The 13,580-nt window shown below is 41.8% G+C and overlaps 1 protein-coding gene across 2 annotated transcripts in view; it reads left to right on the forward strand.

Moving 5' to 3' along the window:
- The first annotated feature begins 1,157 nt into the window (after positions 1–1,157).
- Positions 1,158–13,580, forward strand: part of cnot4b (CCR4-NOT transcription complex, subunit 4b) — a 32,398-nt gene continuing 19,975 nt past the window's right edge. For both annotated transcript variants that reach the window (XM_083999596.1, XM_083999597.1), the window contains exons 1-6: positions 1,158–1,392; positions 9,876–10,114; positions 10,747–10,944; positions 12,613–12,699; positions 12,793–12,894; positions 13,162–13,287. In XM_083999596.1, the coding sequence (XP_083855722.1) occupies positions 9,941–10,114; positions 10,747–10,944; positions 12,613–12,699; positions 12,793–12,894; positions 13,162–13,287 (687 nt within the window). In that variant the 5' untranslated portion in view covers positions 1,158–1,392; positions 9,876–9,940. The remainder of the gene's footprint in view (positions 1,393–9,875; positions 10,115–10,746; positions 10,945–12,612; positions 12,700–12,792; positions 12,895–13,161; positions 13,288–13,580) is intronic.

The following is a 13,580-nucleotide window of genomic DNA, read 5'->3' on the forward strand; positions in this document are numbered from 1 at the left end:
AATAAAGGATAAAAAAAGAGCAGATTTTGCAAAGAAATGCTGAATTAGGTTAGCCTGTATGTTGATTTTATTAATCAAGGGGATGAATTAAAAAAAAAAACACTTGCTCATGTTGCTGACATTGTTGCTAAAGAAAAAAAAGTGTAGGCTAGAAGAAGGGAAGAGCTGTGCCCTCTGGTGGCAATTTTAGAATATACTTTGAACCAGTGTAGGCCACATGACTGGAAGAAGTCAGTCTAATAGACTATCAACTTACAACACCAGAAGATGTGATAATCACAATGCTCAGAAGTAGGTTATGTCTGAACAAACTAATGCAACAATGACTCTGCAGGATTTGACAAAGGTAATATGAAATAATTTGAAGACAATCACACAAACTCAAGATATTGCCCCTTTAATTCTGACTTGTCAACCAGTTTGAGATAATGAATGATTAACTTAATGGTGAGGAAGATATATAATTTAAATTTCTGACAACAAATGTGTATTTTTTTTCTCATTAGGGTTTGTTTTGAGTTTATGTGCTGTGTCTAAAACTTTTTTTCAGTGAATATCTCCATCTACTGTTTGTAATGACTCTCTACACTACATGGTATGAAATAATGAAATTGAGTGAGGCTGTATAACACGTATATCATGGCTGTTCCTAACAATTAAATCATGCTTGTAATTGTCAGTTCTATGGAGAGGTTTATCTTAATACTGGGTCCCTAAATCCTGAATATTGAGGCCATATAAACTTTGCATAATGACACTCTAACACAACCAAGCCAACCATAAAGTGAACCTTGATGTAAAATAGTAACACATTTTTAAATCATTTAAAAATACTCCTAACACAATTCAAAAAAAGAGAAGAGAAAATAAAGTAGGTCAAGGTAGTAGGTTAATAAATACATAGATAAATACTTTTCATTAGCCCTATTTATTTTTATTTATCTTAACATTATTATTTATTTTCTTATCTCATTACTTATTTATTCTCATGTCATTTTTTGTTCTTCAAATGTTGATGCCGCCGCTAAAACATAAAAAAAATACAAGTGGAGCTGCTTTCCTCATCCTCCTCAGATACTACAATACCCAGCATTCAATGCGCACAACATCAACACGATTTGCGCCGATTTGCGCCGACTCACTGAGTTGTGTAGTTGCCCCTGCTCCCCCTCTCTCTCTCTCCTCCTCTCACTGTAAGATGGTGGTTAGTGTAGTAAGTTGGTAGCCAGCACCTTTACGTGCACAGAGAGCAGCTCGGTTGTTTTCTGGGGACATATGCTACAAAGTGTCCCCAGACGACAGAAGCTTCTGTCGGGGGGGAGTTCCTGTCCCTTTACGGCGGACTTCTTCTCCCTCAACATCCTGGAGAGGAATCTCACTCACTCAGGCAGGGTGAGTATCCCGACTATCTCCATTAAAACAACGCCACAAAGTACTCTACCCGCTGTAATATCGCTGTCAGTGGAAGACAAGAGCGGCATAGTTGAGCTGTCAGGTGACGGTGGGCTGCTTGGCGAGGATAGCCGAGGATTTTCAGTTAGGTCGGGCTGCGCCGGCGGAGGGAGGGAGGGCAGGCCGTGTAAACTCCTCTCCCTGTCAGACTTTTTACAGGGAATGCAAATGTATTAAACACCACGTTAGTATGCGAGCAAGTGCTTGTATTTATTATGCACTTTGCCTCGGTATTTAATGTCACGGTAAGCGCTGTATTTCATGCAACAATTAACGGACAGGAGTAGAAGAGGTCCGTCCACCCTAAACGGACGTCGCACAAGAGTTCGCGGCATTCCTGTCTGGCAGCAGCTGGTCACTTTAGCCGGTTAGCTTATTAGCCTAGCCCGTCAGGAGCACCGGCGGCGCCCAGCTGAGGTGACAGCTCAGCTGGCACGTGAATGACAGCAAAGCCCCTCACCAACGCTGACTCTAGTTCCATAACTGATTAACTGTAAAACAAGGGCGTTATTTCTCTATTACATAAGCTAATAGGGCACTAAATAAGACGCTAAACTTTGCATACGCTGTCATCCAGTAGGTTTTAGGTCAGTCGTATGATGATTAGCCTAATAAAGTTCACCCAGCCCTGTCTTGTTATTGGCTTATAGCTATCTATGAAAATAAGATTAATATATTTATTTATTTTCATATTTCATATGCACAATGATAAAACAAACATTTCATAGTACAAAAGGCAAATAACTGCGCAAGAGAGGAAAATAACCCCCCTTTAATATAGAAATAACCAAAACAAGCCAATCAATAGGAAAAGGAAAGAGGGGAAAGAAGCAGAAAAAGGGGAAAGAAACAAGGAAAAACACAATAAACAAGCAACAGAGATTAAAAAAGAAGAGAGTTTCTTAATTGTTGTGTATACGGTTCAAGTCAAAGGTGCATCTTTTGGCCTGACCACCTGAGCACCACTGCACACCATTGTGTAACTGAATAAGTAAGTTAAGTCCTAATGGTAGTCAGCAGTGTTTTGTTGTGGTGCCAATACATTTCTCCCCGTGGCACAGCTCAGTGTTGACACATGACACTTTTTCTCATTCTTCCCTCAAAAAGAGAGACACGGTGGCATGACAGGATTGCTGATGTGGGCTTTTACGCTGCTCATTTTGTCCCTGTGCTCATAATGTACAGTTTTAATGGAGCTGATGGTAGCGATTTTTAATTCCTCTTCGTCATTTTGTCAATTTATGTGATGTCAGCCTGCTGTTGCTTTTTTTTTTTTGTAGTGGGGGAGAAATCTGGTCCTGGCCCTGCGGTGGTTAAAACCTGCTCGCTGACACAGACAGGCAGGGTGCAGGGAACTCTTTTTTTGACTTTGACATAACTGTTCCTGCCTTTAACACCATCTGTCACAGTGCAGCCGTGCCTGCAGGCAAAGTTTTTCACTCATGTTGGAACTAATCACACAACTTTGTTGTTAAAGATATTTGGACTGGGCCTTGCCCTTCTGAAGAACGAGTATTAGATTGCCAAAGACAACACCACCTCCACATCGGGACTCTCCACCACTCAGCTTGTCATGAACTCACCTGTTGACATTGAGGTTGAATTGAATACCTACGTTTAAGAGTGTAAATATCTAACAATGGATCAAATCGATGCAGTAATGAATGTAAAATCTCTCTCCTAGGGAATTATCTCAGCTCTTTGGGTTTTTTTTAATCTCATTGAACTCATTGTTTTGGATGTATGAGGCTGTAATCACCACCAATCATCTGATAAACATGCTGCAGTACACACACACACACACACACACACACACACACACTACATGCCCAGCAGACACAGCTCAAGAGACCAGACCAGACCAGACCAGAAGTCATCTGTAATGACTAGTTGATCTAGTTGGTGTGTAGAGCAGGTTAGTCAACCCTCTGGTATTCTGTGTGTGTTTAGTTTGACAGGGTGCACACACGGTGTAGTTGTAAATACCACCAACACCTCTGTGGTTCAGGTGTGTGTGTGTGTGTGTGTGTGATGTGTTATACATCGCCGCGCTCATTCTGGCACGCTCTCTGAAATCACACTCTGGAGCAGCTTTATGGTGCTTTTGTTTGGTTCATTGTTGCTGCTGGCTGAAGGGCCTCAGCACCAGTGTAGTGGGATGGAACCTCGGTCGTGTTACTGCTGTAACTTTTGCACACCTTTGAGAAGTGACTTCCTGCTCTTGACCTGTTTGATAATGCTTAAATAAACAGAGGACTCACTGTATTAGTAATGTTTGTCTCTTGCAAACAGCTCTGTGTATCGTACCATGGCCGACGTTTTAGTTCTGCGTGTTTTTTTTTTTTCCTCTTCCTGTTTCCTTCGGCCTAACCCCGCCTCCTTCTCTGTGAAACTAGCTGTTTGTCTTTCTGTAATGAACTTGCAGACACTGGTTTTCAGTTAATCATTAACGAGAAAGAGTCCTAGATGCATAATGGACGATTTCACAGTGGCTGCTTTTTTATTTTAGCACCTTGTGTGTGTGCTTTATTGTCTATCAGGGCTGTTGTGCAGGTTATTGCTTTGTTGTCCTTTGGTCACTGACGGCGGCGGGCGGGGCGGGGCAGGTTACCCAGGTGTTTTCCTTGTCCCTGAGAGAAAGCTCTTCGTCTTGTGTGACATGTGTGACACCACAATACAAAGGTTAAAGGGATAGTTCATCATTTTGGCAAATTTGCCTGTTGCCATAATCTCTATAGTCATAGCAGTAGGTTCATTACCTTTAATTATCGGATCATGTTGTTTTGATATCGGCGGGGCAGAGACGTGAGCTGCTCAGTGAACACAATGGAGGTAAATGGTACAGGTCCCGTGTCCGTCATCAAACTCATCAAATACACAATCCAACAGCTCCAAAACGCTCTGGTGGACAAGTTGTGACCTACACATTCACCACGCTTAAATAATCATGTATAATTATGTAACATTACGACACACGAAGCAAATAGTACTTAGAACTACTTGCGCTTTTGAAATCACTCCACATGACAGTCATGTCTGGAATGTAGTTCCGGCTGCATTTGCCTTGAAAACAACTCTGTCTCGTAGTGTTACATGATTATCTCATAGCGTGGTGAATGTGCAGGTCACAACTTGTCCACCAGAGCGTTTTGAAGTTGTTTGATTGTATATTTGATAGGGCTGACGCTGACCCAAAAAAATCGAAGCTTCGAAGTCTGTAATCGATTGTTTGTTTTTTTTCTTCCTTTTTTCCTTTTTGACATGGTTCTCATCGGCAATTGTTAGGCTTCATTAAAATGAGTCGGCGACTTGGCATCCAGGAAACCTGCCTGATTTTGGAGATATGCAGTGTTTGTTTGCCATTACTTTTTGCCATTACCCCCCCCCGTCAGACGTTACGATCGTGTGAGGGAAAATTTTGGTCTTAGTCTGTTTAATCATCTTAGAAACAATGGAATGATTGTTTAATCAATAAGGGTCAGCTGCTACGCTGAGTGGTAGTGGATGTCGACAGTTACTTTGGACTGTCTTTTAAACAATGGTATTAATGTACTTTTAACGGTTTGTTTACCTGTGACTGTCTTGTATTTAAGGCTCAGTCATTCTGACAGTTGGTGTCCAGACTCTTGATACCTCTGTGGTTGAGAGACGCTGCATGAATAGTATGACTCTGTCTTTATTTTGATGATCATTGTTTATTATTTACCGGTTACTATTTACCGGTTACTCCCTTTGGTTAGACAGGGGATTGTAATAAATTCTCGAAACTTCGAGAAGCCTTTGTTGTTCCTTACTCCTCGGCAGAGGGCGACGTTTTTGCCACCACAGATCGCGCACCCCCCCCCCCCCTCCCCCCCCCCCGGCCGTCGAAGCTTCGATTACAATCGATTTTATGTCCGCGAAGCTTCGATTATCAAAATATGATAATCGGGTCAGCCCTAGTATTTGATGAGTTTGATGAGGGACAGGGGACCTGTACCATTCACCTCCATTGTGTTCACTGAGCAGCTTGCGGCTCTGCCCCGCTGATCTCAAAACAACATGCACCAATAATTCAAGGTAATGAACCTACTCCTATGACTATAGGGATTATGGCAACAGACAAATTTGACAAAATGTTGAACTATCCCTTTAAGATTTGTCATGATTCTGCTAGCAATTTTTCATCATCATCATTGCATACGGCTGTTACAACCAGGGAGGGGTTCATCTGTGTTTTGTAATAATCGCAGAAATCATCAGCCTTCTTCTTACCCATGTGAAACCAGCTGATGCTATTTGCATCCAAAGTGACTCTCCTCATGCATCGGAGCAAATTGTGTGTGGAATCGCCCGGTTTCTTGCCAAGACAATTAAATGAGGCGCTTAGACTGAGTCATATAAAGTTTTGCATCTCTTGTGTAACACAGACTCAGAGCTCATGCCCGTTTCATTTGCTCTCGTGATTTCAGATGACATTGTGTTAAATACTAGTCATATTTCAGCACATTAAGTAGCCTAACATTAGATATGATAATGTGGATAACTGCGGTGTCCTGTCCACCCACAGTGGCAGGAGTTACAGCCACACATAGTGTTATGAAGTTATTTGTGGTTATAAAAGACACTGTTCACATCACATATACTCAGTGCAGGGACTGGATCCTCTACACAGTGTGTGATGGAGACATGGTCTTAAAGTTCCTGCAGCCCAGACTAGACCTGCTTTTCTTTCCTTAAATCACACGGTGTAACTTCACAGAAACCAAAGCTGGTTTATCAGAGGATTTTATAAGATACCAACCTCTGCTTTGACATATTATGACACAAATGTCATAATATTTCATCTAACACACAATGATGGACCCTTGGCAAATAGTTCATCAGGTTAAAGGTGCCTTGTGGAATTTTCTTGTTCAGATATGAAGTGGTTTTGCTAATGCTCTGTCCTCCAGCTTTACTTCTTTGACTTGATTCCAAGTTGATAGTGTGCGCTCACCCTATCCCTGATGTGATCATCAGCTCCTGCTTAACACTTTGTGTTGATCTGCATCTTGTCTGCACCACTTGATAGGATATCTGTTGAATGCATAGTGATTTGTGGCTCTGTCTAAGTGCTGTGCTTTCCCTTCATCTGTGTGTGTTTTGTGCCTCCTCCTGTTGAATGGGTATAGTTACAGAATGATATAAATAACACACACATTCCAAGACAAGCATAAAGGCATTCTCAAGGCAGGAATATCATCAGAAGAATAAATGGAGTCACGATGCTCTCTGGTGGGCAAACTGTGCAGCAGTGGCAGTGGTACAGTAGTAAAACTGCCTAAGCATTTACATTTCTTGTAACTTATCACATCTTATCTGCAGTTATCTTACTCGCTCATGTACCAATGTATCAGTTGGGCCTGATATCTAAAAGTAATTTAATATATTTACATAACTTTATTTATCTACTTTCCTTTTCCTAATTTCTGATAAGCACTTAGAAACAGAAAGTGGAAAAACTTTTTTCCTGCCTTTTCCTCTGGCTGATTCCAGAATTTGGCAGCACACAGCAGGAGATTTGGCTTCAGAAAACATGTTCTCGTAAAAGCAGGAAAAGACAAGGACATCGCCTCGACACATGAATAATAAAAACTTGAAATAAGTGTTGAAATAATTCAACCTCTGAGTAACCTTCTGTCATCTTCAGCTGCTCTCTGCACAGATAATTCAAATGGATAACTCCTGATCTTCTCACATTAGATGTTTAAGGATTCCTTTCAAGCATCCTTTGTGTGTTTGCTCCTGAAGCATCTTATTGTGTTTTTGAAAACTGGAACCACACTGTGATGGAATTAGGTCAATCACCGCTGTTTATGTGGGAGTCGGACCATGCTAGTGCTGTCCCCCTTATAGCACTGTAGAGTCGGACATTAGAGGAGCAGTGTTTGATACACACCTGATAGGGCTGAGTATCGCAAACGATTTACTGAATCAATTCGATTCGCATTCACAAGGTCCAGATTTGATTCGATATTGATTTATTTAGAGATATTTCAGTTATAATACCAAATTTTGCTCAGTTATGTAAGAGATCTTCACAGTACTAATGCTGCAAATTGTACAAAGATGGAATTCTCTAACGTGGTTGATTAAAACTATTAATGTTCACATTATAAACTGACACAAAAGCAGTTCCACTAATGCATATTTATTTATTTAAAGGGAAAGTTCAACATTTTTGCAATTTGGCCCATTGCCATAATACCTATAGTCTTAGGAGTAGGTTCATCACCTTTGACTGTCGGTGCAAGCTATTTTTAGAACAGCGGAGCAGAGCCGTGAGCTGCTCAGAGCTATGCTACGGAGGCTAATGGGATTTCTTGGTTTCCCTCATCAAACTCATCAAATACACAATCCAACAACTCCAAAACGTTCTGTTGGACAAGTTGTGACCTGCACATTCACTATGAAATAATAACGGAACGTTACGAGACAGAGTTGTTTTAGAGAAGAGACTGCTTGCCGAAAAACTGCTACCGACGGGAACACGCATCAGCGGTTTTGCATGAATTTACCTCGAAACAACCCTGTGTCATAGAGTTCCGTTATTATCTCATAGTGTGGTGAATGTGCAGGTCACAACAACACAGAGCGTTTTGGAGTTGTTGGATTGTGTATTTGATGAGTTTGATGAGGGAAACCAAGAAATCCCATGAGCCTCCGTAGCGTAGCTCTAAGCAGCTCACGGCTCTGCTCCGCCATTCTAAAAATAGCTTGCACTGACAATTAAAGGTAACAAACCTACTCCTAAGACTATAGTGATTTAGGCAATGGGCCAATTTGCCAAAATGTTGAACTGTCCCTTTAGCTCATTGAGTGCCGCGCTCCTTTCCAAAGTTTTAGTCAAGTGTACCGGCAATTTAGACCATTTTTGACTTTTCATGTAGAGCCACAGTGTATTCTATATTATTGCCACCAACACATACTGTGGCTCAATTGAAAGGTTTAACTTAATGCTTCAAGTGGCCACAAACCGTTTGTTTCTACGTGCCTCCGTTCCTGAGAAAAGTCAAGCTAAACATGGCTGGGTTTCACCAAAATCCCTCCTTTTTTTCTAGAAAAGGAGATAGAGCGTCTTTTATGAAAGGTGCGCTGTTTGTGTCTGTCGCTCTTCTCACACTCGCATTTCTGGATCAAAGGGCTCGTATAAGATAAATATATACAACAATGGTTGTTCTATTCACAAAACCACCAGCGGGGGCGCCACTAAACAACAATAACACAGACGCACCGTGCCGTGTCACAGCTTCTCCCCGCGGAACGTGAGGGTCAGTCGGCCACCGCGGCTCGGGAAGACCGGTCTCGCCGGTGGTCGCGGTCCTTCTGTGGTACGGGTCGGTGATGCCGGTCTGCTTTGGCCCAGAGACCATCAGATTTTACCGCGGGAGGACTTTGGAGAGGACACGGTGTTGCTCCAGATGAAGACCGGGCGGACTGTCGGCTGAGAGCTTCCTGTTTCTGCTCCGAGCAGCTCGAGCAGCTGGAGCTGCAGCGCGGGTGAGAGCAGAGCAGCTGTGCTGCATCTGCGCTGCATCTGCATGCAGAACTCGTTTGCAGAAGCCGAGTTATGATAAAAACTTCCAGATCATGAGCTGTCATGTGACTTTGATCGTCATCTATTTCAGTTCTCCTCGTCGTAGAGTCCCCAAATTTACATATAATGTGTATTAAAGTGTCTATTTTCATAATTAAAAAAAAAAGCAAAAAACGTAAAATTACGTTTTTGGCACTCAACGCATGGGAACGAAAAACGAGAAATTACGTGGTTGGCACTCAATGAGTTAACATGACCCACTCTGGAAGTAAACAGTGCAACTCTTAGAACAGCATGGGTGATCAGTGCGCACATTTCAGCAGTGAATCGACGCAACAAAATGTAAACAGCGGCGTGATCACAGATCTTGCAGGTTCTGTGATCTCGTCCCATTAGTGTCGCGGTCTGTGAGGTCACCCGGATCAAGTGAGACTGACAAACAGGAAGTGGTTTATATTAAAAGATCAATCTAAAGATTAATCAATAACACATCTTTAAAATGAAGATCGATATGAATCAAGAAATCAGTTTTTTGAATCCAGACCGAGTACCTGATGTCGTCACCTGAAGCTTCAGATTTTCCAACAGTTTCATGCTGAACAACACAAGAAAATAGAACAGCAGGTTATGAACTATAATGAAAACACCTTACTTGTAATAGTTGAAAAAGAGGTCAGAGCAGAATGATGCTCTTCCCGTTTCTATCCTCATCACAGATGATGATAATAGGCCTCAGAATCCATGTTTTGAGGTTAAAGCTGCAGGATGGATGGTTAAGTAGAGTGGCTGTTGTTTAGATAATTTTAGTTTCATCATCACATTTCTCTTCAGGATGTAGCTAAGCCTCTGTTCGTCTCTGCTCTAGTGTCTGCAGCTCCTCCTGTCCCTCTCCTGTGAACGCTGTCCGGTCCAGAGGCGCGCCACCGTAGAATGCTCCGGAGCCCCGAGGTGAAGGACGACGCCATGGAGTGCCCGCTGTGTATGGAACCGCTGGAGATCGACGACGTCAACTTCTTCCCCTGCACCTGTGGATACCAGATCTGCCGCTTCTGCTGGCACCGAATCAGGACGGACGAGAACGGCCTCTGTCCCGCCTGCAGAAAGGTAGAACCCGTTCCGCCGTTAACCCCGCTTGAGCCCCGAAACAATGGAGCATTTACTCATGATAACTGATTAATACTCGTCCAACTGAAAGAGATTTATTCATGTCAGTTCTGCAAGCCTCAGTTTACACCTCAGATTTAGGTATGAGAGATCAATACAGCATTTTCAGGGGGCCTACATGTGCTAACGAACAACACTGAATCTTTTATTGAGCACATTCGCGTCATAAAAATTAGATTGAGCTAGTGGTATCATCGAAACAGAAAATACACTCATGTTTTCTTTCCCCTCTGTTGTCGACAGACTCCATCAACACTCTGAGCCCTCTTGATTTTTTGCCAAGCTAAACATTAATGCTACCACTTTATTTTATTGATTATACTCATCAAGGAGACTGAGAGAGCTGACAAGGTCTGAAGGATGAGAGTCAAAGCATCTTCACGAGCCAAAAAGAAAAATCCACTTGCCTTCGATTTTAGCGCCTCATCAAAAAGACAGCTCACACCGTTATGAGCAGCACAGTGTGTATGATATCTGACAGGTAGATCATGTGATTGATGATGTGTGTGTGTGTGTGTGTGTGTGTGTGTGTGTGTGTGTGTGTGTGTGTGTGTGTGTGTGTGTGTACGCAGCCGTACCCGGAAGACCCCGCGGTGTACAAGCCCCTGTCGCACGAGGAGCTGCAGAGGATAAAGAACGAGAAGAAGCAGAAACAGAACGAGAAGAAGCAGAAGATCACGGAGAACAGGAAACACCTGGCCAGCGTCCGCGTGGTCCAGAGAAACCTGGTGTTTGTCGTGGGGCTGTCTCAGAGGCTGGCTGACCCAGAGGTGCCACGCACACACACACATGCACACACACACACGTACACACATGGTATGTTGTGATGATTAAAAAATTACCATCAGACCAGCATCTGTCTAAAAAACAAATGCAGAAAAATAGAAATAAATTGATAAACAAATGAAGAAAGTATTTAGTGATTTATTAGGTGAATAGAAATGAAGAAATGTTGTATTTATTTATGCTTAGGTCCCACCACAGGCCATATGTCACTTATGCAGCAAAAAATGCATCACAGACAAGGACTCTCTTCTCCCTAGGTTTATGGACAGGGAGGTTCGGCCCTGAAAAAGTCCCGGTGGGGCTCTGTGCTGATTGGTCAGGCTCAAAGCAGGAAGTGACGCTAAGAGAAAGGCCCAAAGTGGCATTTTTAAATGTAATATTACTAAAAATGCGAGACGGCCAGAAAAAAGAGAGAATAATGAGTCAGTAAAAGACGAGAGTAGCAGTAGGCCTGGTAAAAAAAAGTGTGATAAAAAATACGTTATCACGGTATTACGTGACGATCAAGACGGCAATCCCATCTTTTTTTTATTTTAGAAAGCGTCTAAACTGCCGGAGAAAAATAACAACAAGAGCAGCAGTCTTTTTATTCAGTCTTTTTTATTTGTGTGTTTTATAGTCTTCTATCAAACTGTACCAAAACTGCTATTTACCCAACAGGTGACAAAAAATATGTATCTCTTCAAATTAGTTAAATTGAGTGAAGGTACATCTGATTGCAGCACAAAATCCTCCATGTGTCAAGTTTGGTTGCTTGTCTGTACTAAAATCATCAAGTTGATGAACATCAATCTCCTGAGGGGGCAGCGTTCTCCTTCAGATAAGAAGACAGACATCATATTAAACTCTGATAAAGAAAAAAAAATCTTGGGTGCAGTAACTTTGCAGAGTGCCAATGGCCTCAGTGGCTCAGTATTCTCTGATTATCTGAGTAGCTTTGCTGAAAATAAATTGTTAATAATGGAAAAATCTGATTAAATATGTTGATATGTGATATACTATACAGTATGTAAAAGTAAAGTCTTAATAAATTGGTACATATTGGCTGATGGATTGCTGTTTTGGACAAAACCTTTGCAAAAATACATTCTAAAGAAATTCTAATTCATCAAAACATTACAGGTTGTTATTATGAAGTCACATAACGGTGCCCAGTCGAGCACCAAGGTCATATATTTGACTAAAAACCATGTTCAAGCAGATATATTTGTATGGAGAGACTGGTGCTGACACGCTAAGCAAGATTCAAGAAATGAACAAAACCCTCAGAGAAAATCTATCCCAAGACGACTGAACTCCAAACCTCCATCTCTGGGCTGCAGTTTAATACAGATGGAGGCTGAGCTGCGTATGAGCTGCAGATCAACTGATTAAACAACTGCAGAAAGATTTTCTTCAATCTATATTTATGAAGGACGTTATCACCTTATTCAGCTTTGTATGAGGAGAAAGAATGATAGATGGAAATGTTTTTAATTGTTGGGGCTTCAAAATTTGGATGATACAGCAAACTAACTAATGGCAGTGAGACAAAATGTTCATATGATCCACATGCCAGTTTTCTGCAATTACCCAAAATGAATAATTAATGCAATAACAGTGGCAGCGATATTAATCGTGAATACATTGGGAATGTTTGTTTTGTGTTATAGGTTTTAAAGAGGCCAGAATATTTTGGGAAGTTTGGGAAGATACACAAAGTGGTGATCAACAACAGCACATCCTACGCTGGTTCACAGGTAAAGCTACAACAGATATCAGCGGTGTCATAGCTCCACATGGATGAAACTGGTTTTTTATATCAGCTGTTGTGTGTGTGTGTGTTTTCCCAGGGTCCCAGTGCCAGTGCCTATGTCACATACATCAGGTCCGAAGATGCTCTCAAAGCGATCCAGTGTGTCAACAACGTCATGGTAGATGGCAGAACGCTGAAGGTCAGCCTTGACTTTTGTCCTGTTATTAGTAAAGCTTTTATTTGTATTTAACCTCACTGGTATTTTAATGATTGTTTTGACTTTATTTAGTTATTGACTTTATTGCTAGCACTGGATTGTATTGATGTTGTGCAGCACTTTGGGCAACTGAGGTTTTAAATGTGCTTTAGTTGAGCGTGAAGTATTATACTGTATGTAGACCATTCACAGATGGTTTAGTGGCTGAATATCAACTAACCGTGAAACATGTTTTGTGTTTTTGTGCAGGCTTCTTTAGGAACAACAAAATACTGCAGTTACTTTCTAAAGAGCATGCAGTGCCCCAAACCAGACTGCATGTATCTGCACGAGCTGGGCGACGAAGCTGCTAGTTTCACTAAAGAGGAGATGCAGGTGAGTCGAGGTGGAGAAGTGGATTCAAATCTGAACTCCCAGATACACAGACTGCTGCAGTGCTGCGATAAGAGTCACTGCATGAGAATTGTTCATTAAAGAATGATCAGCAGATTCTGATTATGTTTCTTCAGGGTCAAATTAATGCAGGCAGTAATTATTTGTACACCCATGGCAACAGTGCAAACAGCCCATCCAATATGATTTGCTATGGTGCAAGTCAATGTCTCCATTTCAAATTGCTTACTACTATGCTAAGAAACAGCTTTCCAACTAATGTTGATTATATGATG

This window comes from Trachurus trachurus, assembly GCF_905171665.1.
Source record: "Trachurus trachurus genome assembly, chromosome: 23".
NCBI lineage: Eukaryota > Metazoa > Chordata > Actinopteri > Carangiformes > Carangidae > Trachurus > Trachurus trachurus.